Source organism: Drosophila ananassae, chromosome 3R, assembly GCF_017639315.1.
Source record: "Drosophila ananassae strain 14024-0371.13 chromosome 3R, ASM1763931v2, whole genome shotgun sequence".
Taxonomy (NCBI): Eukaryota; Metazoa; Arthropoda; class Insecta; order Diptera; family Drosophilidae; genus Drosophila; species Drosophila ananassae.
The window spans coordinates 27,110,445-27,134,706 of record NC_057930.1 but is presented as its reverse complement, the minus strand read 5'-3'; the positions used below and the strand labels follow the sequence as shown (position 1 = coordinate 27,134,706).

The 24,262-nt window shown below is 52.2% G+C and overlaps 1 protein-coding gene across 1 annotated transcript in view; it reads right to left on the bottom strand.

The window, feature by feature from the left end:
- LOC6497692 (protein dachsous) overlaps positions 1-24,262 on the bottom strand; it is a 55,306-nt gene that overhangs the window by 7,559 nt on the left and 23,485 nt on the right. The window contains exons 3-10 of the mRNA XM_001961520.4: positions 8,326-8,998; positions 7,016-7,608; positions 6,058-6,508; positions 4,727-5,229; positions 2,214-2,573; positions 1,273-2,047; positions 796-1,212; positions 314-686 (exon numbers count right to left, since the gene is read on the bottom strand). Coding sequence (XP_001961556.1) covers positions 314-686; positions 796-1,212; positions 1,273-2,047; positions 2,214-2,573; positions 4,727-5,229; positions 6,058-6,508; positions 7,016-7,608; positions 8,326-8,998 — 4,145 coding nt within the window. The remainder of the gene's footprint in view (positions 1-313; positions 687-795; positions 1,213-1,272; positions 2,048-2,213; positions 2,574-4,726; positions 5,230-6,057; positions 6,509-7,015; positions 7,609-8,325; positions 8,999-24,262) is intronic.

The following is a 24,262-nucleotide window of genomic DNA, read 5'->3' as shown; positions in this document are numbered from 1 at the left end:
GGAGGTTGAGGAGCAGAAAGGACACTGGCAAGGCAGGCGGGGAGCTGACAGCAGACGGATTTGCAGCTCTGTCGCTGGGCACTGGCCGCTGGCCGCGTAGGACGCTGTCATAGCTCGGATCGACTACATTGATTTCCCTGCCACATTAGCCGCCCTGGCCCTGTTATTGAGGAAATTATGGCAGTGGTGTCTGCAGCGTCCTTGCTCGAGATCGCGCCGCCCGATAAGATGGAGCCAAGCAATGACCCAGACCCAGCCCCAGACAGATACAGATACAGATTCAGATACCCCTTAATAAGAGATGCCAGCTTACCCGATTGTGGTGATTAAACCGCTGGAGCTGTCGATGGCAAACTGCCATTGCGATTCGTTGGCCAGCGAGTAAACTAGTCTGGCGTTCACGCCCAAGTCCGCGTCACTGGCGGTGATCTGCGCCACTCGAGTGCCGGGCGGAGCGTCCTCCTGGACGCTGGCCGTGTACTTGGATAGCTCGAAACGCGGGGCATTGTCGTTCTGGTCCTCCACGAAGACGGTTATGTTGCAGTGGCCCTGGCGGCTGGTGGGCTTGCCCCGATCCGCGGCCTGCACCTGCAGCGTGTATCTGGAGTGCTGTTCGCGGTCCAGGGGCTGCACTCTGAGCTCTCCGGAGCGGGCATCGATGCTGAACTTGTTGCCCAGATTGCCAGCTGGAAAGGGAAGATTAGTAGGGAAGTAGTAGTGGTTGGGATTAGTTCATGAAACAGTAATTTTTAGGAGAAATATAATCATTAAGAGTCTCAAGACTTCGAATCTCACCTGCAATGCTGTAGACCAGGTCCGCGTTGGGACCCTCGTCCAAGTCTATGGCCACCACGGTGTGAATCACTCCCGGTTCGGTGTTCTCGGGCACAGACAATCCGTAGCAGGAGCCAGGCCGGAACTCCGGAGCGTTGTCGTTGACGTCTTCGATGGTGACCTGCACAGTGGCCACATCAAAGTGCTGGCCCTCGGGTCCCTCGTCGACACTGTCGGAGGAGCGCTGTTTCCTCACCGCCGAGGCACTGGCGGCTGCGGAGCTGCCCAGTCGGTTGGCATCCCGCACATAGATGGGAAACACATAGCTGGCCCGGGACTCCCGGTCGAACTGGCCCCTCGTGGTGACGATTCCCCGCTGCCAGTCCACGTGGAACAGATCGTCGGCAACGCCGGCGGGGATTTCGTAGCTCAGGTTGGCTAAGAAAGCGTGGAATGTGAGAATGGGGTTGGGGGGCAGCTGGATCTTCCGGGACTTACCATTTTCCACGCCATGAAACGTCTTGGCTGTGACCTGCAGAACGAAGCTGCCGCTTGGTGCGTTTTCCAGGATCTTTGCTTCGTAAACGGCTTCCAGAAAACGTGGCGGATTGTTGTGGTTTCCCTGCACCAGAATCTGAAGGCTCATCTGACTGGACTTGGCCTCTGGTTCCCCGTGGTCCTTCGCCGTGATGAGGAGGTTGAAGCGACCGCTCTTGTCCTCGTCCTCCGTTGCGGGGGGCAGGGACTTGGCCAACTCGATTACCCCCGTTTGTGGGTTGATCCTGAAGCGTCCTTCGCCATTCCCGCCCGAGATCTCATAAGTGATGCGTCCATTTTCCCCCGTGTCCTCGTCTACTGCCACGATATGGGCCACCACTTCGCCGATCCGCGTGGCGTCATTGATGAAGATCGAAGCCCCTTTGCCATTAGCCGCCTTCGGGGAAACAAAGTGCGGAGCATTGTCGTTTACGTCCACAATGCGAAGTCTTACAGTCACTGAGGTCTGGAGCCTTTCGGTTACATTCGAAGATTGGTCGAGGGCCTGCACTATCAGCAGGTACTCCGGGACGGCCTCAAAGTCCAGGGGAGCCAGCAGACTAAGGGATCCTGTCAGAGGGTCCATGCTGAACAAGGACGTGGCCGCCTCTTGGCTCTCGTTCACGTTCGGGAAATATCGCAGCAGGCGATACTGCAGCTCCCCATTGGTTCCCGTGTCCGCATCCGTGGCAGTGAAGTTGTGAATTATGGATCCTACAGGTGTGGTCTCCTTTGCCTGGGTAAACCGATTAAAAATAAACACATTATAAAGTTTAATTGTAAACTAAACCACACAAAGCGTAGTAACTTCCACTTTTAACCCTAGCCTTGTGATAAAGTGTCTCCCATTTCATGCCAGATAATCCTTATAAATAATCCCTACAATGATTTGTACTACGTACCTGAAGATCTATTGGATCCTGAGCCCATTTGGGGGCATTGTCGTTGACATCGGCCACTTCTATCTTGACGGTGATGGCGCTGCTCTGCGGGTTGTTGCTGGCGGTGGTGTCCAGGGCCCTGATTTCCAGCTTGAACTCGGACTGCACTTCCCTGTCCAGGAGCTTGGACACTACCAGGTTGCCGGAGTGGCGGTCGATGTCGAAGGCCCCTTCGATCAGGTCCTTGGTCAAGGGAGTCAGGGTGTAGGTTATGCGGAGCTGCTCGGAGAACGGCTCCAACGAGTTCTGGACTGATTCCACTGGACGCTCGCTGGGACTGATGGAGCCAACCACATGGCCCACGACGGCATCCTCTCGTACCTGGGGAAACACATATATATTAGATTATTTTATTTGGGAATTAGGGATGTGGCGGACTGGGGCGGGGAACTGCGGAGCTGGACGCTCTACTTGGTTGTTGTTCGACGCGTATCTTAATCTCAACAACAGTGTTGAAAATCCAATCTTAAAGCAATAATTCATACTTCAAGATTACGAAGGCAGCAAACATTTAAAAATTTCATTCCCCCGCCTCCCGGGAATGAGGAGCAGAAGGCCGAACAAAAAAGAATAACCAGAATCTGTAAAGGAAGTCTGCCCAAGCTTGCCAGAGACCCAGGCCCGAATTGCGAGTCCCAGGCCCGAAGAGACCAATAGTATTAAAAAGAAATTATGCCTTCCGACCGAGAATCTCGGAGCTGCCTCGGAATATGCTGCCACAATATGAGCTGGGACTCTGCCGCTCGGCTCAGAACCTCCGAAAACAGAAGACTGCGCGAATTTAATATGCAAAACCGCAAAAAACATTTCTCGGGGTCCGGCCGAAAAAACGGGAAACAAAAAAGATGAAACATAAAAGGTCTGCTTGCAGTTAAGTATCTTTTTTCATAAAATAACAACATTGCAAATATTGTTTGGGTCGCCAAAATGGAGACACAAAAATGACAGAAACGAGATTTATGCCCCGCCAAGATTACGCAGTCGGCTGCCCCCATCGGTAGTGGGCACTGAGAGAAAAGAAGGGTGGACTAAATAAGCTTATAGGAGGAGATGGGTAGCTGACATAGCAGAGGGTACTGATTCCTCCAAGAACTCTATTAAAAGTTCAATCTTGCAATATAGAAGCTGCTACTTGATTTCTGCGAGTACAAGATTAGCTTTCGACTACTGGGGGCTGCGGTTTCCTCAAATTATGCACAGAATCCGACCGAAAAAATGGAGCATGATTTGTTGTGCACTTTTATGGCAGGATCTCTGGCTGGAAAAGGAAAAAAGGGAATAAGGCCTCGGGGCGGTGGGATGTTTAATACGGGATGGACTGGACTGCGGACTGGACCGGACTGTAGCGGACTGGAGCGGATTGGAGCGGGGGAATTGCTTAATTACTTCGGATTTATTTGCGGCAATCCGTCGCTGAATAATTGGAATCAGCCAACGACTGCGTCCTCAGACTCAGACTCAGATCCGACTCCGACTCAGACTTTCCTGTGAAGAGCGTCTCTTTTCCAGCCCAGTCAACGCCAACGCAAGGGCGGTGCTTTCAAAGGCGGAAAAGCAGGAGAACGGCCGAAACGCAACGAAATGTGTCAATTTTAATTGTGGCCGAAGCGGATTTAAGGGACACACGAGGTCCCGACCCGGTGCAGGCTGCGACTGCCTGCCTCGGCCCTCCGAGAGGCAATTAAATGCATGTCAAAGCGTCGCAGCCGTCAGCGGTTAGGGACGAGTTGCAGCGCGCATCCCAGGCAGGAGGAGCTGCTGGCAGCCACGGGTGGAGTGCCCAGGGGCGGAGTATGCAAAACATGTGCGAATCGAACGTGATAAAAATGTTAAAGGGTTCCCATTTGTACATTCCCAGCTGAAAGCAGCCGAAGGGAAGGGCCAGGCGTGCCGAAATCTAAGCAGGGCCCAGAGCCCACGCTCCTCGGCTCTCCGCCTCAACGAGCGATTAACTGATCTCCAAACTGACGTCTCGAATCGCACTTAATAGGTCGGTCTGTCCGTCCGGGAGGCTTGTCACACTGGATAGTGACAATTACGCCGTATACTTTTAAGAACTTGTCCGAAAGTTAAGTGGGAAAACAAAGGAAACGCCATTGATGATGTTTAAGCTACTCCGAATAGTCCGAGACTTCCTTCTCTAGGTAGGACTTCCTTCTCTAAAAAGGTAGGACAGACTAGTTTGCATAGACGACAAAAGAAGGAGAGGAAGGGGGGCTCCAAGGAGGAGTCGTGTTCTCGGCCATTCTCACGTGAGGCTTCAGCCAGGTCCACAAATCATCCGCGACACAAAGGCGGCACTGGCACTGGCAACAGCACTAGCACTGGTACTTGGCCGAAAGGGGACAAACGCGCTGCTCACGACCTCTGGGACAACTGTCGTGTAAAACTAGAAGCGTCAAATAGACAAAAGTTTTCCAGGAAACCGGCGGCGACGGCGTGTCTTAGCCCGCGGGCCAGGTCGTAGCACTTACCCTGAAGACCAGGCTGGAGCTGGTGAACGTCGGCCGATTGTCATTCAGGTCCAACACCTCCACGCGGAGGATGCGCACCGTCTCCCGCGGCGGACTTCCGCCATCGGTGGCCGCCACTCCCAGGCGATAGATGCTGCGCTCCTCGTGGTCCAGCACCACTCTTGTGCGAATCATGCCCGTCTTGGGATCGATGCTGAACAGGCCGTGTCCGTCCGAGTCGCGGCCCTTGACGATCGAGTAGGTGATGGAGGCGTTCTGGCCATTGTCCCGGTCGATGGCTCGTATCCGCACCACCTCGGTGCCCGGTGGCTGCTCCTCCCGCACGCTGACCACGTCCTCCTGGGGGTCGGCGATCTCCGGCGAGTTGTCGTTGACGTCGGTGACCCGAATGCTCACTGGCACTCGCGCACTCCTCACTGGTGTGCCCTGATCCCTGGCCTCCACTATCAGTTCGTACATTTCCCGGAGCTCGCGATCCAGGGGCTCCCGGGTGGATATTTCGCCTGAAAAGAGAATAGGCAAGAGTTATAGTCCATGGTTTAATTTTAGAAACAGGTCTAGATCTAGATGTACTAGTCGTTGGTGGAACCTTCAGCTCTGATTCGGCGGCGGGGAAGGAAGTGGGTGGTCGCATTGTTCGGCCGCCTAACTGGGTCGCCGATGATTAATGCCCCCGAAAGAAATTCGTGTCATGCGATCGCCGCATAACCTGTTTGCCAGGATTAGCTGCACGAAGCTTCCATATTTAATTTAAATGAGACGAGCGACAGAGCCCCAGCAACAGCCCCAGCCCCTGCCCACTCCCAGCCCAGTGCCGGGCACTCGCCTCCAGCGGACACGCACATGGATATAGATGCGGTCTTCGACACGGACAGTGGCTGGATGTCAGGCCAATGATACTCCATTGACGGATGAGCTGACAGCGTTAAAACTGTTGTTGCCCGAACACTAATGGTCAGCCTCCTCCTCCCGGCTCTCAGCTCTGCCAGCCCAGAACCCGGTCCAGATCTCGGATATCTCGGCGATCGCATTTTATCGCTTGGCAGGAACAGGTTTGCCATGCGCCTGATCTATGGGCGAGAGCAATAGCCGGGCACTGCAAGAAGTTGGTTCTTACGATGGAGGACCTAAAAGGCCACTCTTTTAGTTCTAGCACCAGGATTTGTCTCAGTGCAGGATCTGGCCGAGCTGCTGCTCTGAGGAGCAGTAATGAATGACCGTGGGTCATGGCTGGTGGCTTGACAGTTGCCACCGCCACCGGAGCCGCGCTGAGTGAGTTGTTCGGCGTTAGAGCGCGCCTTAATTTATGGCCAAAAGGAAGCCCGACTCACCTGTGACGGGATGCACCTGGAAGCTGGAGTTGGCCGTGAGCAGGCTGTATCGCACAGCGGCGTTCTCGCCCAAGTCCAGGTCGGTGGCGGTCACCACTCCCACGACGGATCCCCGCCTGAGGTTCTCCTCGATCCGGAACTCGTACTTGGTTCGCTGGAACTTGGGATCGTTGTCGTTGGCGTCGAGGACCCGGATCACGACCCGGGCCTTGGCATGGGCCGCTGGAGTGCCGTTGTCCGTGGCCAGGACAGTCAGCTGGTAGCGGTCCCGGGTCTCGCGGTCCAACAGCGCCCGCAGGTAGATCCACCCGGAGTTGGGGAATATTCCAAAGTGCTGGGCAACGTCCGAGCTGGAGCTCGTTGTGACGTTGTCCACTCCCGCGTCCACGATTCTGTAGGTGATCCTGGCGTTGTTCCCCGTGTCCAAGTCGCTGGCATTCACCTGAATAATCTGGAAGAAGAGAAGCGGAGAAGTTAGAGCACGGAATGCCAAATGCGGGGACGGGGCATCAATCATTTGGGCCCGAGAGGACGGCCTGAGCCGCTGCGAGAGATGCCCCTGGAGAACTCGTTTCGATGCCAAAGATATGAAGTGATTTTATGATCAAAACTAGTTCAGGCGCAGGAGCGGCGGCGGGATGGCACTTGGGAGCTGAGATCCCCAGGCCGGGGCCGGCCGGTGGAAGCTCCTCCTGGGTGTGGAGATATTTTCAGCGCGATATGACGGCCGCCTGACAAAAGCGTGACTTTTAGTGGCTGTTAATCAAATTTATGTGCCGCATTTAGTTAGCATTACACAGATTTATTTTTCAATAAAACACCCTTTCCGGGCCCGGAGTGGAAAGTGGAAAGGAGAGCCAAGATTCGCAGGCAAGTCGTCGTTTTTAATGAACACTTTAATGTATTTGAGGAAGCTGGGTTCTCCGGTGAAGGAGTCAGCGTAGAAACAATCTATTACCTGAGTATTAATGGAGCGTGATTCCGAAACATTCACAAAGTACTCCTCCCTCTCGAAGACGGGGGGATTGTCGTTGACATCCTGCACGTCCAACAGAATGGTTAGGTTGGAGGAAAGCGGCGGAATGCCACCGTCCGTGGCGGTTACCGTCAGTGTGTGCCGCTGCGAGGTCTCGTAGTCCAAGTGGTGGGAGAGCACCAGGTGGCCGGACCTGGCGTCGATGGAGAACAGGCGCTTGCCAGAGTCCCTGGCCAGGCTGTAGGTGACCTGCCCACTGCTGCCGGAGTCCCTGTCGTGGGCATGGGCCGCGTAGAGCGGAGCTCCAAGCTCGGCGTTCTCCGGTACGGAGATGCGCACCATGTTGGTCTCGAACTCCGGGGCGTTGTCGTTGACGTCCTCCACCTCGATGTTGACCTGAGTGTGGCCGTACACGGGGGGCTCTCCCACGGTGGCCTGGATGTTCAGGAGGACCTGGGACTTGGCCTCGTGGTCGAGGGGCTTGGCGATGCGGATGTTGCCCGAGTTGGCTTCGATGCTGAAGTAGCCATCTGGGTCGCCAGAGTAAATCGAGTAGCGCATGGGGCTGCGATGGGCTGCAAGAGGGAAATAAATAAAATAGTTTAGTATTTATTCAATATAGTTTAACTTAAGACTCTCATTCGAGGTAGTGATAGGAGGTCTAAGCTTTATGGTCCTTCCCGCTTAAAGGAACTCCGACAAGCGACAGCCGAAATTAGGAGCCAACGCTGTTCATTAAGATCCATTGAAAGGCCACAACAATGAGTCGCCGGCACAATAGAAGCGACTCGGCCGGCTCAAGGGGGCTCTGGCAGAGGGCCTGCTCGGATTGACACATGAGGCAGGTAGAAGTGGATGGCGAGGCATGCTGCATGGAAGGAAGTGCACAGCGAAAGCAGCAAATTAAACCGCAAAATTATTTTGCATAGCCAGCGACGATCGTCGATTGTCTGGCTCTTTTTGTGGCCCGAAATTGGGACTCGGGGCCTGGGACTTCAAACTGGCACTGCAAGTGAAAATGGGCCCTTGTTTCGTGGTCCCAGTCCGAGTTCCGTTCAACTTGACGACGAGGACCCTGTTGATGGGTGCAGATTTCTGCCGAAATTTGCGTTTGAAGTATTTTGTTTCGCCCTGGCCCCGGCCTCCTGCTCTCCCGCCTCGTTCCTTTGTTGTGTTCGTCAAACATCGGAAACCTTTGGCGGAGATCAGTGGTTTTTAGTGCATGGGTGGAACGAGTTTTGGGACGGCACTACAGGGAACACATATGCTAGGCATCATTGGAAGTAACTCACCAGTATCACCACTCGTGGCTATCACCGAGCCCACCACCGTGCCCCTGGGGATGTCCTCCTTCACGTAGTAGTTGTAGCGGGCCTTCTCAAAGATCGGGGGCCGCTGCATGGCGTCGATGATGCTGAGGAAGACCACGGCGTCGGAGCTGCTCCTCAAGCCCGCTCCGTCGATGGCCGAGATATTCAGCATGTGCGTCGGCTGGGCTCTCACCGAGAGCATGTCCGGCCGGGCCACGAAGATCTCTCCGGACGAGCGGTCGATGCGGAAGATGCCAGCATCGTTTCCACTCACGATCCTGTACGATACCTTGCCGAAGGTCCCTGAATCCGGATCCGTGGCCACCACAGCTACCACGGGAGCGCTCGAGGACTGGGCCGGGCTCTGGGAAGACTCCTTCAGGGAGACGTTGTACTCGCGCGGATAGAACACCGGTCGGTTGTCGTTCACGTCCGTGAGCTGCATCTTGATCATTGCCGTGGTGCTGAGGCCTCCGCGGTCGGTTGCTATCACCGGGAACTCGTAGCTGCTTCTCTTCTCGAAGTCCAGCTCCCCGGCTATGCAGATTTCCCCCGAGGCGGAGCGCACCTCGAACTCGGTCAGGTGCTTGAAGCCCTCGCCCAGGGTGTAGTTCACCATGGCGTTTACGCCGCAATCCGGATCACTGGCTGAGATCTGCAACAGAATAGAAAGATTGTATTATTAAAAGTTATAGTCTTATAACAGCAAGGCAAGCAAGCAAGGGCTCTAAGAGGGCACCACTCGAATTCCACTTCCCACCGAGTACAAATGAAGATGTCAAAATTTTAATTTGATTTACAGGCAGCTGCTGTCGGTGCCCGAGGACCGGACCCCGTTCCGGGCTTATCTCAGGGCTTAATTTGGCAATTTGTTATGCTCGGGATCGGGCCGCGGCACTGGAGTGGGTCGCTCGCCCCCGAGGCGGCGTATCAGTCGGGTGTCAACTTCAGTTTGAAGAAAGACTCCTCCGGGTGAGTCACTGGGTGGAGAAGGGCCTGATATCCCTGGCGGAGAAGGGAGAATGGGGGCAACAACCCTTTAAATATCTACCAATTAGTTGACATTTTGCGTAATCGCCATTTGGAAGGCAAATGACTATCAGAAAAGTCACTGGAAAGGGGAAAGTCAGACTTGAGAGCGGGTGGGAGGCATCAGATCACCTGACTCCGCCAAAATAAAGCAATTAAAATAGGCATTTTTGGCTGGAAGAGACTGAAAGCCAAGTCCCAGGCAAGATTTTAAGCTATTTGATTGTGTTTTTTTTTTAAATTTAAACTCCCTTTTGATTCTCTCTGTGCACAGTCATCCGAACCCCAGACCGATATGCATTTAAATTTTAAAGCAAAACGTGCTCCGAGTCCTCCGCTGAATTTTAGCTGTTAATTACCCTTTTGGTGAACTAAAGTCCCAGGAATGGGAGCTGGAGGACTGAAGATTCGCTTAGATTGTGGCTGCGACTAAAGACTTTCATTAGGCTTAGTTGGGCGGCAGTTGGAACGGGTTTAGGGAGTCTCGTGGAAACTGTCGCCAACAACAAATGCCAGTCCAGAGTGCGACAGAGTTGCTGAATTCACGCCCACATGACTTAAAGGATACTCAAGGAAGCCTTTCCTAGAGAGGAACTGCATAAAGCTCCCAAAAAGAATCACATCTTGAAAGAAAGGACATGAAAATAACAAAGTCCCGGGCCAAAAGACATCATGCAGTCAGCCAAACCCAAGGAATAGTAATAAGCAGAAAGTTATTCATCTTTGTCAGCATTCATTTCTCACACTTTCCCGGGGCCGGCGGACGGGAGGTGCTCTCGGACAAGAACCAATGACCAATTATGGCCTAACAAGGCCTGCATCTCGGACTCTGACTGCCTCAGCTCTGAAACCCCAGCCCCAGCTACAGCTCCAGCTTCTGCTTCTGCTGCTGCTGGTGCTGTTGATGTATGCAAATAAGCTGTCAAAAGTAATTTCATTCAATTACCTTATTTAACGTACAAAAACCAAAACGAGCGGACGGAGGGAAGCGGACTTGGTTAACACCGAGACCTAAGACCCGAGACAGTTGAAAGGATGAAGATGGTTTCAGAAACCGAAAGACATAAGGCAAAAAGCGGATGCTCGTGGTTGCAGTTTTATTAGCACCTGAGCTGCAACGAGGAAAGGTACAACTCTTTTAAAATGTTAATTTCTTGCTCGTATTGGCAACTACGGAATGGCTAATTAAAGTTGGCCAAATGATCCAGTAAGTGGCGTTGGGGGCTCACTCTTCAAAGTTTAAACTCCTAGATTAGTCTAGGGAGGGTCTGAACCATGCCTGAGAGCGACAAGTTCTGATAAGACATCCGCCGATGGAGGGAACATGGGGCCATTGCAAATTTCTTATGCAATTTCCGGTAGATGTGAATGATTTCGCTGACCCCTCCGCCACGGGTTATCCAATAGGAAAAGGTGCTTGGTGCGAAGTGGCCTTTCTGGCTTTGTGTTTTGCGGTTAGGAGCGCAGCTTAGAGGCAGCTTGGATCGGAATTTAATGCCACTCGTCCCATTGGGGGCGAAGAAAGTGCTTGTCGCGCCGGAGACAGTGGGTGTAGGTTTCAAAGATTGGTTTCACGACATGTAGCTTTGTTTCTGGTGGGTCCATTGTAGGGTACTACCTAATGCTATATAGAAAGCCAGTGGACAGTGGACAGTGGACCTGCTATCGATTTGGCACTAAAACCGCTTCTCTTGGCGGTCGCCGCAGCTGAAAGTAATAAAGCCGCTTCTTCGCACCTCGGAAAACGGTCAGAGGCGTGGAAAGATTTCACACATTTGCCTTGATTAGTCACGGGCTCTGCCCTCCGCGAATTGGCCGGCTTCGGCGGGGTCTCCAACATGGCAGCTGATTTATGGCGACGCCTTATCAGGGCCCCTCAATATTTATTGCAATTTTTATAAATTATTTTTGTGGTCTCTGAAGAGCCGAAGATTTATATGTGAGCAGATGTGATGGGGCAATGGCTCTAGGAGAGGCAGCTGCGAGGGGCAGGCACTGTGGCACAGAGAAAGGTGGGAAACGGAACGATCTATTTATGTTTGCTCTGCTCCGGCTCCGGCTGATTCTGATGTCGCTGCACATCGTCAAACACCGAAAAGCCATTCTAACAGTTGTTGCAACGCTGTTCCTCTACTGCACCACTGCAGTGCACCACCACTGAACCACCGCTGTGCTGCTTGTCGTGTTATTAAGAATTTTTAATTTTCCGGTATAGATTTCTGACTTGTTCCCAACTACATTCTCCTTCTTTGGAGCACAGCGAGAAAAGAATAATACATTATCCGACTAGCTGGAGAGCTCCTTCCTGTCCTCCACCCCGACTTCTCGCCGTGTAGCTCCGTTCTGTGCCGCTTTTCTACTCCACCTTGTCTCTGAGTGGTGCGTTCGGACTGGAGCATCATCAAAATGCATCTAACAAGGTTGTTAGGTGTTAAATAAGTGTGCTTAAAAATTTATCTTGTACATTTCTTCCTCATTTGATTTATGTTTGCTGGCACTTGGAGGCTCCGCCGCCGCAGCTGTCTTCCTCCAGCCCAGCCCCTCGCTCCGCCTCACGGGTTACGGTTTCGTCTACGGTTCAACTGTGGGGCCGCCTTTCCCTCAACCGGCCCCAGAGACTCTCTACAGTCTAGGCCCCGACCGCGGCTCAACTTTTGCTTTCGCCACAAAGCGCGAGAGGCAGCGTCTATTGATAAATCAAAATACCAATAGATGCGTGAGCGGAGGAGGGGAGCGCGCCTGGCGGGGCGGGGGAGATTTACATTTAGCCCCTGGCCGTGGCCGTGGCCGTGGACTGGCCGGGCAGTGGAAGTCGGGCCAGCCGCAAATGGCCAAAATCATGCGAACATAACAACTGCAAAACCAGAAACGGCGAAGGTGGCGGGTGGTGGGAGAACGAATGCGTTCCCTGTGTCTCAGATGCAGATGCCCCTGCCGCTTTGGCGTTACAGCTGCAAGTCCACGACCACGATGATGGATCGTTGCCCACGTCCCTGGACATGGAGTTGGTGCCGCCTGGAATGCACGTCGGACTATGGCTGGCTCAAGTTCACGACCCATCGTCGGAATCAGTGGCTGTTATTTCAGCATTTAGGCTGGATTTCAACAATGCTCCGACCCGAAGCTCCCTCGCCTGTGATTCGCCTCCCTCGTAATCGCGGGCGCTAATCAATGGCTTCCTCATTAAACTGCAGTTCCTCTGCCCCAGCCGGTCTGGCTAGCAGGCACTGGCAGCTAATTATGCTGGGTGCACGCTCGAAGGGTTCTGGTTCCTCCGCGTTAACGAGCTGCCCTCTCCCACGCAGCTAATGAAATCAAGAGCGACAGGAAGTCATGCCCATGACAGCAGGCAAGTCCTAGGCTTCGAAAGATGTCGTCCACTGTGAAATGGCGCCGCGGAAAGAAATACTCTCCACGAAGATGGTGAAGACCTGAAACTGCCTTTCCTAACAGCCATCGTTTAAGAGCTGAGACTTTCCCCAAAGTATCACCCAAAGTAGGAAATTGTCAATGAGTTGTCGATGGCCATAAGCCGCTGCTCCACAACTGGGCCACACACACAACCACCTCCAGAGGAGGGCTCCGTCTCTGCTCGCTCCCAGATCGCAATCAGGCCTTTAGCTAAAAGCCAGCCGATAAGAATCATCATCCAGCCCTAGACGTCGACTTGACTCCATTACCCGGTCGTCTCGGAGCTCAGCACCACCACCATCACCACGAATCATTGAATTTGAATTCGATTTCGTCCGCCCACACGTGAATAGTTCTCAGTCTCGATTCGCAATTCTCGATTTTCGATCGTCGATCGTTGATCGGCGATGGTCGATGGTTCTCTAGGCCAATAGCAATCTCGGCGCGGGCCCCTTGGCTGGTTCCAGATTTTGCATAAATCCAGAGCCGACCGGAGGAGGCATCCTTGGCAAATTGAAAATGTGAAGAAGAGCGCATAAATTTATTGGGATTGTGTAAATATTTGCACAGAATCGAAAAGTGCAATGAGGAGATAGTCTCTAGGAACTCTCTACGAATACGAATAGAAGTTCAGATACCCTCTCTGCATCCGAGTCACTCAGTTATCCAAGTACTGTAGCCTGATCGCTAAAAATAGAGCTCCCATTAATTACCAAACACTTTTATTTGGTTTCGTTTTCAGTCGTTTTTATTTATTTCAGTTCCCGCAACGATTTCTATTTCGATTTTTTGTCGCCGAGTTTGGTCACTTTCGATCTTGGCTTGGACCGCAACTCCTCTGGGGTCTCCGAGTTCGGTGGGTTTCGGTTTCACTCTTGGCTCTTGGCTCATGGCTCTTGGCCGGGTTTGATAAATGCGAACACTGAGCACGTAAAGTGGACAACTCTCTGTACAAGGCAAGTGCTTGCTTGGAGACTAGAGCTGGAGCTGGGAGCGCTCGGATCTAATGGGTAACGGTACTGGTATGTTGTGGCCTGGGTGTCCAATAAGTTAATCAAAAGTTCAACTCGAACTGCAGTTCCCCAGTTGCCCAGCTCGCCGCGATTCGTTTTGTTTCTACTTTGTTTCGGCTGCTCGCCCGTGCATTTGAATTTGCGTAATTTAAAGCAATTCCAGTTAGAGGCGCGACGCACCCACACGCCCCACCGAGCCACCGAGCCACTGAGCCGCTGAGCCACCAAGCCGATCCACAGCTTCCCAGCGGGACCAAAAGCCGCATAAATCAAATCGAAAAGTGGTCATAGTCGAGTCGTGGCGGCACCAAAAAGTGTGTGGAGCATAAAGAATGTGGAACGCATGTGATGCACTTTCCCCAAAGTCTTTTTAAGAAAATTATAGTATGTTTTTTAGTGTATGAACTCCCAAAGGACTTGCCCTAAACTAAACATCTCATCTCAAGTGGACTATACATCTCATAACCACCAGCTTCTGCAAACTATTTCTCTCTGTGTGAGCCAGTCTGGCGATTTATGCGATTTTAAATATTGATTTTGTTGATTTTCGGCTGCTGGGCGGCAGGTGGAACCGCGACAGAGCTCGGCCCAAAAGCCAGACCCGGGCCGGAGTGGCTTGCAAAGTGGATTACTCGGAAGCAGGCCGAGCGATAACCGCCGAAATTAATTATGATTGTGGTGCAACGGCGCAGGGTGGTGCGGACCGGGGCGGGGTGTGTGGCTAAATTGAATTTCACTTCATGGCCCGTCGCCTCGGAGTGTTTTTCAATGTTTATTTGAAATATTTTGCGCCATTAGGCAAGCCGCAAATTGCCAACTTGGTTTTTCTTGGTTTAACTATACCCTTTCAGGGGGTATGGTTCTTTCCCCAGGTGGGATAAAGCTAAAGTGGCTGGATCATAGGAATATTATGGCTAAGATCTTGGGGTTAGGGCATGGGGAGTTCGGCTCTGATAGATTCCAGCGTTTCTTAGTCGTTTTCACTTAAATGCATTATGCAAACTCTGCAATTAAGTCTCCAGTCTCCGCTCAGCCACATCCCAGTGGTGCTGTGCCGTTTTCCCGGTGGTTTCCAATGTGATTTATGTTTATGGCACTGGGGGTGGTGGGCGGACTCGGACTCGGACTCGGGTGGATCAGGTAGGAGGAGATTCGGTTTGGGGCGTTGGTTAATTATGCGCTAACAACGACAACTGCGGACGGATAAGTAGCCTCGGCCTGACCTCTGATTTCCAGGAGACATAGTTCAATAAAAGTACAAGCTATCACATATCACATGGACACAGGGACCCTCCAGAGGGCTAGACACAAAACCACAAGACCTGTAACCGCAAATATCAATTTTATTCCCCAGGAACTGGAAATCTGCGATTGAGTTTCCTTCTCAACGTGTGCTGTTCCTTGACCGCAGGAATACAAATGAAGCTTGCGGGCTACGATAGTTTCAGGATCTGGACTTTAAGATGAAGTTACTCACTCCTAGAAGTTCTGAAAGAATGAAAATTGTAGAGACCTATTAAGTCCCTATTTCTTAGATCACTTTCACTGCGTTGAAGTCCCAACTCCATCTTCCCACTGACCATAGTCCATGGCCTCTTCTGTTCCTTCAGATGCTGTTCCACCTGCTGGCGTGTATAAATTGGCCGGGCTTTGTATTAATACAAATATCTGCTTGGGGTCTGCGTTGGCGACCCCCCGCCAGTCGCGGTCTTCCCGATGGACCCCCTCCTCCGTCGAGACGATGGCCGATCGTCTGGGCTCCCATTTGTAGTTTTCTATTTCGGGGCTCCGTTAGGCCTCAAACGGACCAAAAACACCTGTCATTACCCAGAGTGGCGGTGAGAATTGCATAAGTCCTGCAGCTCCGGCGCAGCTCCCATTTGCCGCGACTTGTTTATGAAAATGATAAGCGGACGCGAATTTATGGCCAACAAGCGCAGCATTATAATTGGTGCCCCACGCTCCCGTCGCGGCTTGTACTTTGGGCTGTGAGTGGGAGCCAGTACAGAATCTCTAGGCCCATGGAGGAGGTTGCCGGCCTCCTCCTCCTCCTCCTCATTGTCGGCACGTCCGACAAATTATGGGGAACAAAGCAGTAGGGTAACGCTCCCAGAGCGGCTCTCGTCCTTATGCAATCGGGCCGAGAAACTCGTTGGCGCGGCCTAATGACGGAAATATTGTGTGTGCTGGCCATCATCACCGGCATGCGAATTTAATAAACTCTTTTTTTGAACTGGGTTAACGGAGCCAGTGGTTTGGGCAATGGGGGGACTTGGGCTTGGGTTCAAATATTTTGCAACAAAGGCAGTTTGGAGTCAAAACACTCGCTGATTAAATCAGCAATGGCAATTGAATTGTGGCTGGAAGTAACATAGACTCTAATTGCGTTTGGGAAAAGTGGAACTAATGAGGTAATCGATTTGAAACCAGTATTTCGGCTGGAATAATTATGAAGAAGCTTTTAGCCGAAATCCAGTCTTTGAAATCCTCGGGATAGCTGCCGAACTCCTCTCGAAAAGTGCGCGGGGCTAGTATATTTAAGCCCCTAACTGGAATTAATTGCGATTACGCGAAAGTAGTCTTGGACGGGAAATCGAAGTAACGACTGGGCGCTTCATTTGGTTTTTGTTTGCGGGAAACTTTCAATTACCGAATTGTACTTTCTATTTGCTGGCATCGGCAATGGTGAGCAATGCAAATGGCCTTTATTGCCAAACTTTCTGGCCAAAAGAAAAGAGCAAACAGAGCTGGAAACAGAAAAAAGAAACAAACTCAAATCCAATCGCTTCATCCCGAGGCCCGCTCGGACTTTGAGTTAGAGACCAATTTTGGTCAGCAATGCGTGACTTGGACCATGTCGGGCCGTTGTTTTCCGAAAGGGAACTAGGAAGTGACGGGGTCTGGCCCGGAGTGCGGGAGCGGGGTGATGTCGGGAGATGCCAAAATGCCAAAAGAGCTATGGAGTCTATAAACAAATTTGGTCAACCCGAAATGGAAGCCTTTTTTGAAGTGATTTATGCTAATTACGAGCTGCTTCGGCCCAAAAGCGACAGCAGCAGCAGCACCACCACCACCACAGCAGCACAGGAAAGGGCGTTTAGCAAACAATTTTCCGAGCTTCCAGCAGAAATAAAAAATGCCAGCCATCAGACTCGCAAGACTGCAGGCCGGTGACGGCAGACTAACCTAAAAAATATAGCAGCAACATCGAGCAAAGAAACAAAACAGACGACTGTGGCACATGTGGGAAACTCGACAGCGTCGACTCCAAGTATAGAAAAGTAATTTATTTAGAGACACGCCCACTTCGATATGAAGGTTTTCTTTGCCGAGAGACTCGACTTGGACTCGAACTGGTCACAATATATAATTAAAATCAAAAGGCCAGATGTGTTCCAGCGCGGAGCCCGGCAGAGAGCGAAAGGAATGCCTTGGCGATCAGCGGAGCAGAAAGATCGATAGAACCATTGGGGATTGGGGAGCTCTTCCGCGGAGAGCAAACAAAGGATTCGAATCGGATGGCCAGGCTTGGGTATTATTTTTAGAGCCACAGTGCGTCATACTAATGCACCACTGAAGAGAAAAGAACTACATCTCTGGAGGAAAATATTATAAATGATGGGAAACATGACTACATTGTACCGAATTGCTGAAAGATGGAAGCTCCATGATTAACACTCGGGCCTCTCTGGCTTTTTTTTGCCGGCGTAATGCCGTGCGTGGCCATAAGCCCGAGTTATGTGGTAATGGGGCGACCATTGGTCCAAAACTCGGAGCAAATTACTGTACTTGCGATTGATGGGCATCCGAAGGAATGGCAGGTCGGACAAAAGGCAATCAGGGGGAGCGAGACAGGCTCCTCGAGAATATCAATAAACGGAAGAAAGTGTTGCAGGGCAGCTTGTCCAACAAGCTCCATCTGGAGCTGAGACTGGAGACTGGAGACTGGACTGGGGAAGATAAGCCTAAAATTGAAATTCCTCGGCGGAGCTTGAGAAATCTACGATGCTAATCTCCCGCTCCCGCTCCCGCTCCTGCTCCCCAACGCCCCCCAGAAAATCAAAACTCATATGAAGGGACTAGGAGGGGCTAGGAGCAATCGATCGCCGGGTAATTACCTCGTGGTATCGATCGATGGGGCTAAACTACTTTTCGAAATGATTTTTTCTGGCTAGCTGTGGCAGGGGAAGTAGTTCTCGCTTCATAGTCTCAAGTGTTTGATGGTACTTAAAAACTACATTAAAAAATAATAACAGCAACCGATGCCGAAGTTTATTGAAGCCAGATAAGTGATCTTGTAATCATCGTCGGAGGAGAAGGCGGAGGCCCAGGGAAACAATAAGAAATAAAATCGATGACCGAGAGACCAAGAAACGAAAACTCTTGAAACTCGTCGGACTGCGAGGCGCGATCGCCTCTCGAGGTGGAGTGGGGAGTGTGGAATGGAGCCACAATTTGTGCATGGGGTGCGTGCACTTCGAGCGGACTCTGCCAGCAGATGCGATGGCGAAGGCGAAGGCGAAGGCGAGTCCCTGGACCGCAGTGGGCATCGGGAATAAGGCATAAGGTGTGTATTTGCCATAATTTGCCATGGCAAACACACGAGGAGGCAGAGGCAGGGCGGCAGGCAGGGAGGGCATGAATGAAAGCGAGAAGGAACGAGGCATTCCGGCTTAGTCCGACATCGTCAGTCCTGACGGTCGCTCACTGGGCCAGGCAGGCTACACGCAAAGAAAAGACAGGCAAGTAAGTGCCACTCTCCTCCATTTTCGGGGGCTGAGTAAATACTTTTGCTCCATCAGACCTCAATCACCGGCCCGGTACATAGACGCACACAGTCACGATCTCGGGGAGAGATGCACAGCAGCCGCCTTCGGAATGTAGGAAGTTGAGTGGCAGCGACAGACCGAACTCTGCCTCAGACGGCGCTCTCATGTGCGCTAAAATTGAACAAAATCATCAACGGTGATCGACATGTGAGTCAAAGTTAATAACAAAGCCAGCCCAGAGGGCGAGGAAAGGGAAAGGAGGGCAGGACGAGCCTGTCTGGAAACTGAAAATACGAAGAGCGAAATGATTTTTAATAAGCGATAAAGCCAAACTGCTTATTGGCTTCCACTCCAGCTGGAGCTGGAGCTGGAGCTGGAGGAGCCTGCGAATGGCAGGCTGGCGAAGACAAAGGCAGGAAAGGAAGGTCCAGCCAGCGGCCCAGACCGGTCGTCCAGCAAATATTTGTGAAGGCCTCTCTGCAGGGCCGGGACCCGAAAGCGGGGTCCCAAATTATATTGAAAGTAAATCGAAAAGCCAACAGTGGCAGCCGAGGGACGCCGGCAGGACAGGACGGCAGCGGCAGCGGCAGCGGCAGCAGAACTGTTCGATCATACTCATCATTTTTAAAATTGCTTTCAACACCAGTTGGCAAGGTGTGGTACTGAGGGCTCCCCTGCCCCGATCCTGCCTGGGTTACCTGAGACGGTGGGCTTCCAGGGAGCAGTTTTATGTGGGGTGTTGCCCTCTCGGAAAGTACGCGCGGTTCGTTAGGCGGCAAGTAGGTGGAGAAGGGATGCGCGGCTTCCCCAGAAGACGACGCGACTTCTGTGATAACATTTTGCGTTAATTTGTGCGAATGCGGCTTAATGTGGGCTACCCCAGAAAGGGGCACATGCAGGCTGCAAGTGCGTCCCAGATGCCTTATCGTTAATTGAGGAAAGCGTTTCAGAGTGGCTCAGTTTTTAAGCAAATATAAATTAGGAAGAAGTCTTGTACACATTGTTTTCTGGCTGGAGAGCGACTGAGACTCAGATCACAAATCTTCTTTCTTCAAAGTTGATTGGCAGCTGGGCCCTCCATTGGTTATCCGAAGGAAATGCGTAAATAGCTCACAAAAACTTGTATTAGCCAACAGATTTGGAAGCGAAGTGAGCCGAAAAGGCCTTCAAACCCATCACATTGTCAGTTTCTGGTCCTGTTTTCTGTTTTCTGTCCTCCATGCCCAGCTCTGGCACTGTCTCCGCCCTGTCTCTGGTTGGGGAGGGAGGACTGCAGAGGCACATCCTTGCAGCTATTTTGCATACCAGACTGCGGCCCTTGTTCCAGAGACAGCCCCGCCAGAGCCGCGACCCCCCCGGTCCCTGAATCAGTCAGCCATGCGGCTTCCGAGCACCAGTCGCAGGGGCAGGAGGTCTGGCCTCAAAGGAGGATCTGGAGACCAAGTCGAAGCCGATGCTATCCCTACGATAAGAAATTAAATTAACGAGATATGTCAACGATGAATTCATTGCCATGGCTTAAGCCCAAATGCCGCCATTCTTGGAGTGGCCCCTTCCCGGGCAGTGGCCTGCCCCTCTCCTCCAGCAGCCTTTGTCTCCGCCAGAGTCGTCTTTCGCTTTGCATTTTATTCAGCGTTCGCTGGGCAGCGATTAGCTTTGCTTTTTGGCATTCGCATTGAGCTTAGCCCCTCGCGGACAGTCAGTCAGTCAGAGAGGGCCACAGGTAGCTGGTCCTGGTGCAGGTACAGGTACAGGCATCGTGGGCAGCAGAAAAGGGTCTGCTCCGGTCTGGACTGGGCTGGCTGGAAGACTCTGCTCCATTCAATGTCAACGTCTGCCACTGCCGCGCTGCCATTCCTCAATATAATGACATCACAAAAGATTTAGGAATCGCTGAAGGACAGGGCTGGGAGATCGGAGCGCAACACTTGAGCCTGGCCACGATTTTAATCACATTTCTTTTGAATTAGTTTCGATTTTAGTTTGAACCGCTTGTTTGCCTTTCATGAGTCAATCACTTGATCCCCCCACCGTCCAGTTGGGGCTGGGACACTTTTCCGCCCCGGTTGACTCTCCGCGGATACCCCCAGTAGAGCTTCCGAGAAGACAAACGACCGCTGAGCGGAGCTGCAACTGCAGGACTTCAATTCAATTTAACAATTTGTGGGCTTCGATTCGCTATCAGATGCAGATTCCCTCCCCGGCCTTTCGCTTTTCGCGGCAGCTAGCGGAGCTCGGAGCACAGAATAGCTCTGAGAACGCGGAGAACTGTCAGCGCAGGTGAATTTATGTGTTCGGACCCAGCTGGGCACTAAATCATCGGCTCCGGGCTCGGGATTTTCGAATCATCCTGTTCTCTGCCGGCCGCTGGCTCCCTGATTGTCTCCCGGCTGGACGCCCGGGCTGGAATCTCTCCCCGCCGCTGCTTCCTGCACCCAGGTCGGCCCCATTTTTTCGATTTCCAAGCCGCATGTCCAAAAAAGCAGTCGGCAAGAGCCGGGCCAGGCTGCAGCTACGAGGTTAACATCATTATTTCACCTTCTAATCAAAATCTGCAACATTGTCTCGGGACTACACTTTCAAAAAGGGGGGACTGAGTTGCAGGCACAGTTATTACAGATTTTCCAGGGCTTTTTCAGTGTAATAAATATTTAAGAGTCTGGTTGGGCGGGTTTTTCACCTTTTTTGGCAGATGGCGGCGCCTTTGCCCGCTTAAATGTCAGGAACCGCGCAGCCTAGGGATTAACTTTGTTTTCGGTGATTAGGTGGCCTGCTTAGTGCCATTTAATGGAGGCTTCTGCGGCTGGCTGGCTGGCTGGCTGGCTCGATTGAGAAATTCCCGCGAAAAGCACTACACACTGCTCCCCTGCACCCTTTTCCATCCGCACACTTCATTAGCGAACAATTTGCACACACACTCGGACGCAAGTCGCAAGTTGCAAGTTGCGACTTTCGAAACTTTGAATGCGAGTTGTACGATATGCAGGAAGTGTTTGGCCAGCAACCGCCCCCTGCCACATGCTAGATTTATCAGCAAGGATGCCACAGCTGGAGTCGTCTTCCGCGGCTATTTAGGCCTGAGCATGGCCAGCAATTGTACAGGTTTCCTGCCAGATGAGTCTCCTCTCCGGGCTGCTGGGCTGCTGTGTGTGTTTGTGTTTGTGTTTGCTTTTGGTTATATTTACTAATTGAATCGACACCAAAAATGTAAATGCAACAACAAACAACCGGGCAACTGACAATGCCGGAGGAGGGCTGGCAGGAGCTGGCAGGGCAGAGCAGAAGCATTGTGGCCGCAGAAGGCAGACCAGTTCCAGCTCTGGGCTTTAAGCCAGAAAGGCAGATGCGGCAGTTGCAGTTGCAGCTACAAGGCCAGAGTCCGCAGCCGAAGGTAAACAATGAGAAAATTTATGTTAGTCAAATGCGTTTTTTCAGCGGAAAATGGAAAGAAATACTTGCCACAGCCAGTCGTATATAAAGGTATCGCGCGTAACGAGCTTTGCCCCTAAAGGAGGCTGCAGAGGAAGCAAAGTTCCATCATATCGAATCAGAAAACAGAGATTTGAAAACTTAAATAATGAGATAATGAGTTGAGCAGCTCTTAACTTATGTATTTCTTTTAATTTTTTTTGTGGCATGTCATTATTATTTTTACGAGTGTATCCCGCAGACAGATGTCGCAGATTGCAGAGCAGTCCGGCTCTCCCAGCCTGGTCTCCACTGGCAGATAATGTCAGGCGCTGGCGGATCGGTTTGGATCCGATGGGATCGACTGCGAACCGTCCGCCCCGGTGGAGCTTCTAACTGTACTTCAAGTCCATGTCTTGGCCTTGCCGCCTTCGGCCAGGGCGGCGGAGGAGCGGAATGGCGGAGGAGCGGAGGGCCAGAGACACGCAAAACAGGCATCAATCATGCGGCAATTCACGGCAGGCCGCTGATGTCTGGAGAGCGCCGCGAAGGGGGGCGGCAGATCGACAATTTGAATTGCGAGACGACACCTCTGGTCTCGAGACGGGAAACTGGTCTCCTGTCATAGGCAAATCATATCTCTTCCTCCTCGGCTGGGGAACAACGGTTCCCCGTGGCAAGATAAGGTTCGCCTGCCTAATGAGGTGGCGGCTAATTTTGCGGCACTCTGTTTCTGCATCGGAGGGGAACTGTCCACCGATAGTCCGAGTGGTGGGAAGCTGTGATTCTGAGACTGCTGCCCACAGATCTCTGCGTCGCGGCGCGTCCCGCGGAAAACAGGAAAATGGAACCTCTCGAGAGTCACGCGAAATGCAAATGCAGGTTGACAGTGGCAGCTGGAGAGGAATGCCGAACTTGGCGAGGCGTGTAAACTAGCCAGGATCTCCTTATTAGTCCAGGAGTGTCCACCCTCTAAAAGGGCAGAAGCAAAGTATCTGCCAATTTTGGTCGTGGGTCAAACGTTTAGCCATTTGTTCCTCCGTCTTGTCCGCTCCTCGCATCAGTAATTACAAGCACTCAGTCCCTATTTCACTTCAGAGCGAAGGACAGTCCGACACTGTCCTCATGGCCATCATGGCCCCTGCACGGATGGGGGGCGGTGCCGGCGGTGATGATGGCGTCTCGGCTGCGGCCAAGGCACCACCACAGGCGGCCGATTCGGTAGCCCACCACCACCACTACCACCACCACCACAAGGGCCCGAAAAAAGTGGCTTTGTGCTGTCTCCTCTGCACGAGAATGTAAAGCAGCAGCGCAGAAAGCAAAAAGTGCAAAAACAGGCCACAGGGCTTGGCAAGAAATTATGATGGAGCTGTGGACACCAAGCAGAAAGAGAAAGGAAGAGTGGGCCCAGAAATGGCTTCCGATTTCACGAGCCCGGCCTGCACAGGAGAGTTTCTGGGTCGGCTCCTAAGATCATCATTGGGCCTCGGCTCTCACCTCGTAAACACGGGATCGGGGCCATGCTTCTGGCCAGAAGGCGGGGCTTAACAAAGAAGAAAGAGAGCCACATTCTTCTGCCATTCTTACAGAAAGCGAGTGCCGTAATCAGGGCTTTGGAGAGTCTATAGGAGAGGGTCTATTGAGGGCTACAGCATCATAAGGTGTTCGAGTATCCGAAAAGCGAGAAAGAGTTCGCCGAGAAAGCCTTTCTTTCGGCCCATTAGGGGCCATTGAAGCCACAGTTCTGTGGCAGAACCAGCAACGAAAACAAAGAGACATAAACGTCCACCCACTTGTTGCTGTTGGAGTGTCAGTTACAGCCTGTCCCCGGCTCCCACTCCGAGTGGTACATAGTAGCACCGAGCAGTTGCCACCGAGCAGAGTGGCTGGGAACCGCAGCTTGCTGCTGCCAGAAACTTTTGGCATTTCAAATGGGGCTATGAAATGAAGTCGTTCGGGCCGTGTGTGTGTTGTTTGGCCCGAGGAGGCTCTGAGGAGTGACTCAGATCGGAAACGTTACAGCTTCGGCAGCTCAAATTACAGCCTGGTGGCTGGGGCTAGGGCAGCCCACAACTCAGTGTCCAAGTTGGGCAACAAAGGAAGGCTAGCCAGCAAATAAATCTGAGCGGCAGGCTCCTTGGGTGGGAAGCCTAAGCTTGGTATTATCCCAACTTCTATGTGTCATTGGGCTAGTCGGGATGGGATTTTGGACAGAGACCTTAGAAGCTCCCCAGCCACTAGATTGGAATTCCTCTTCTAATTACTCAGCCACTCTGCGCTTCATTC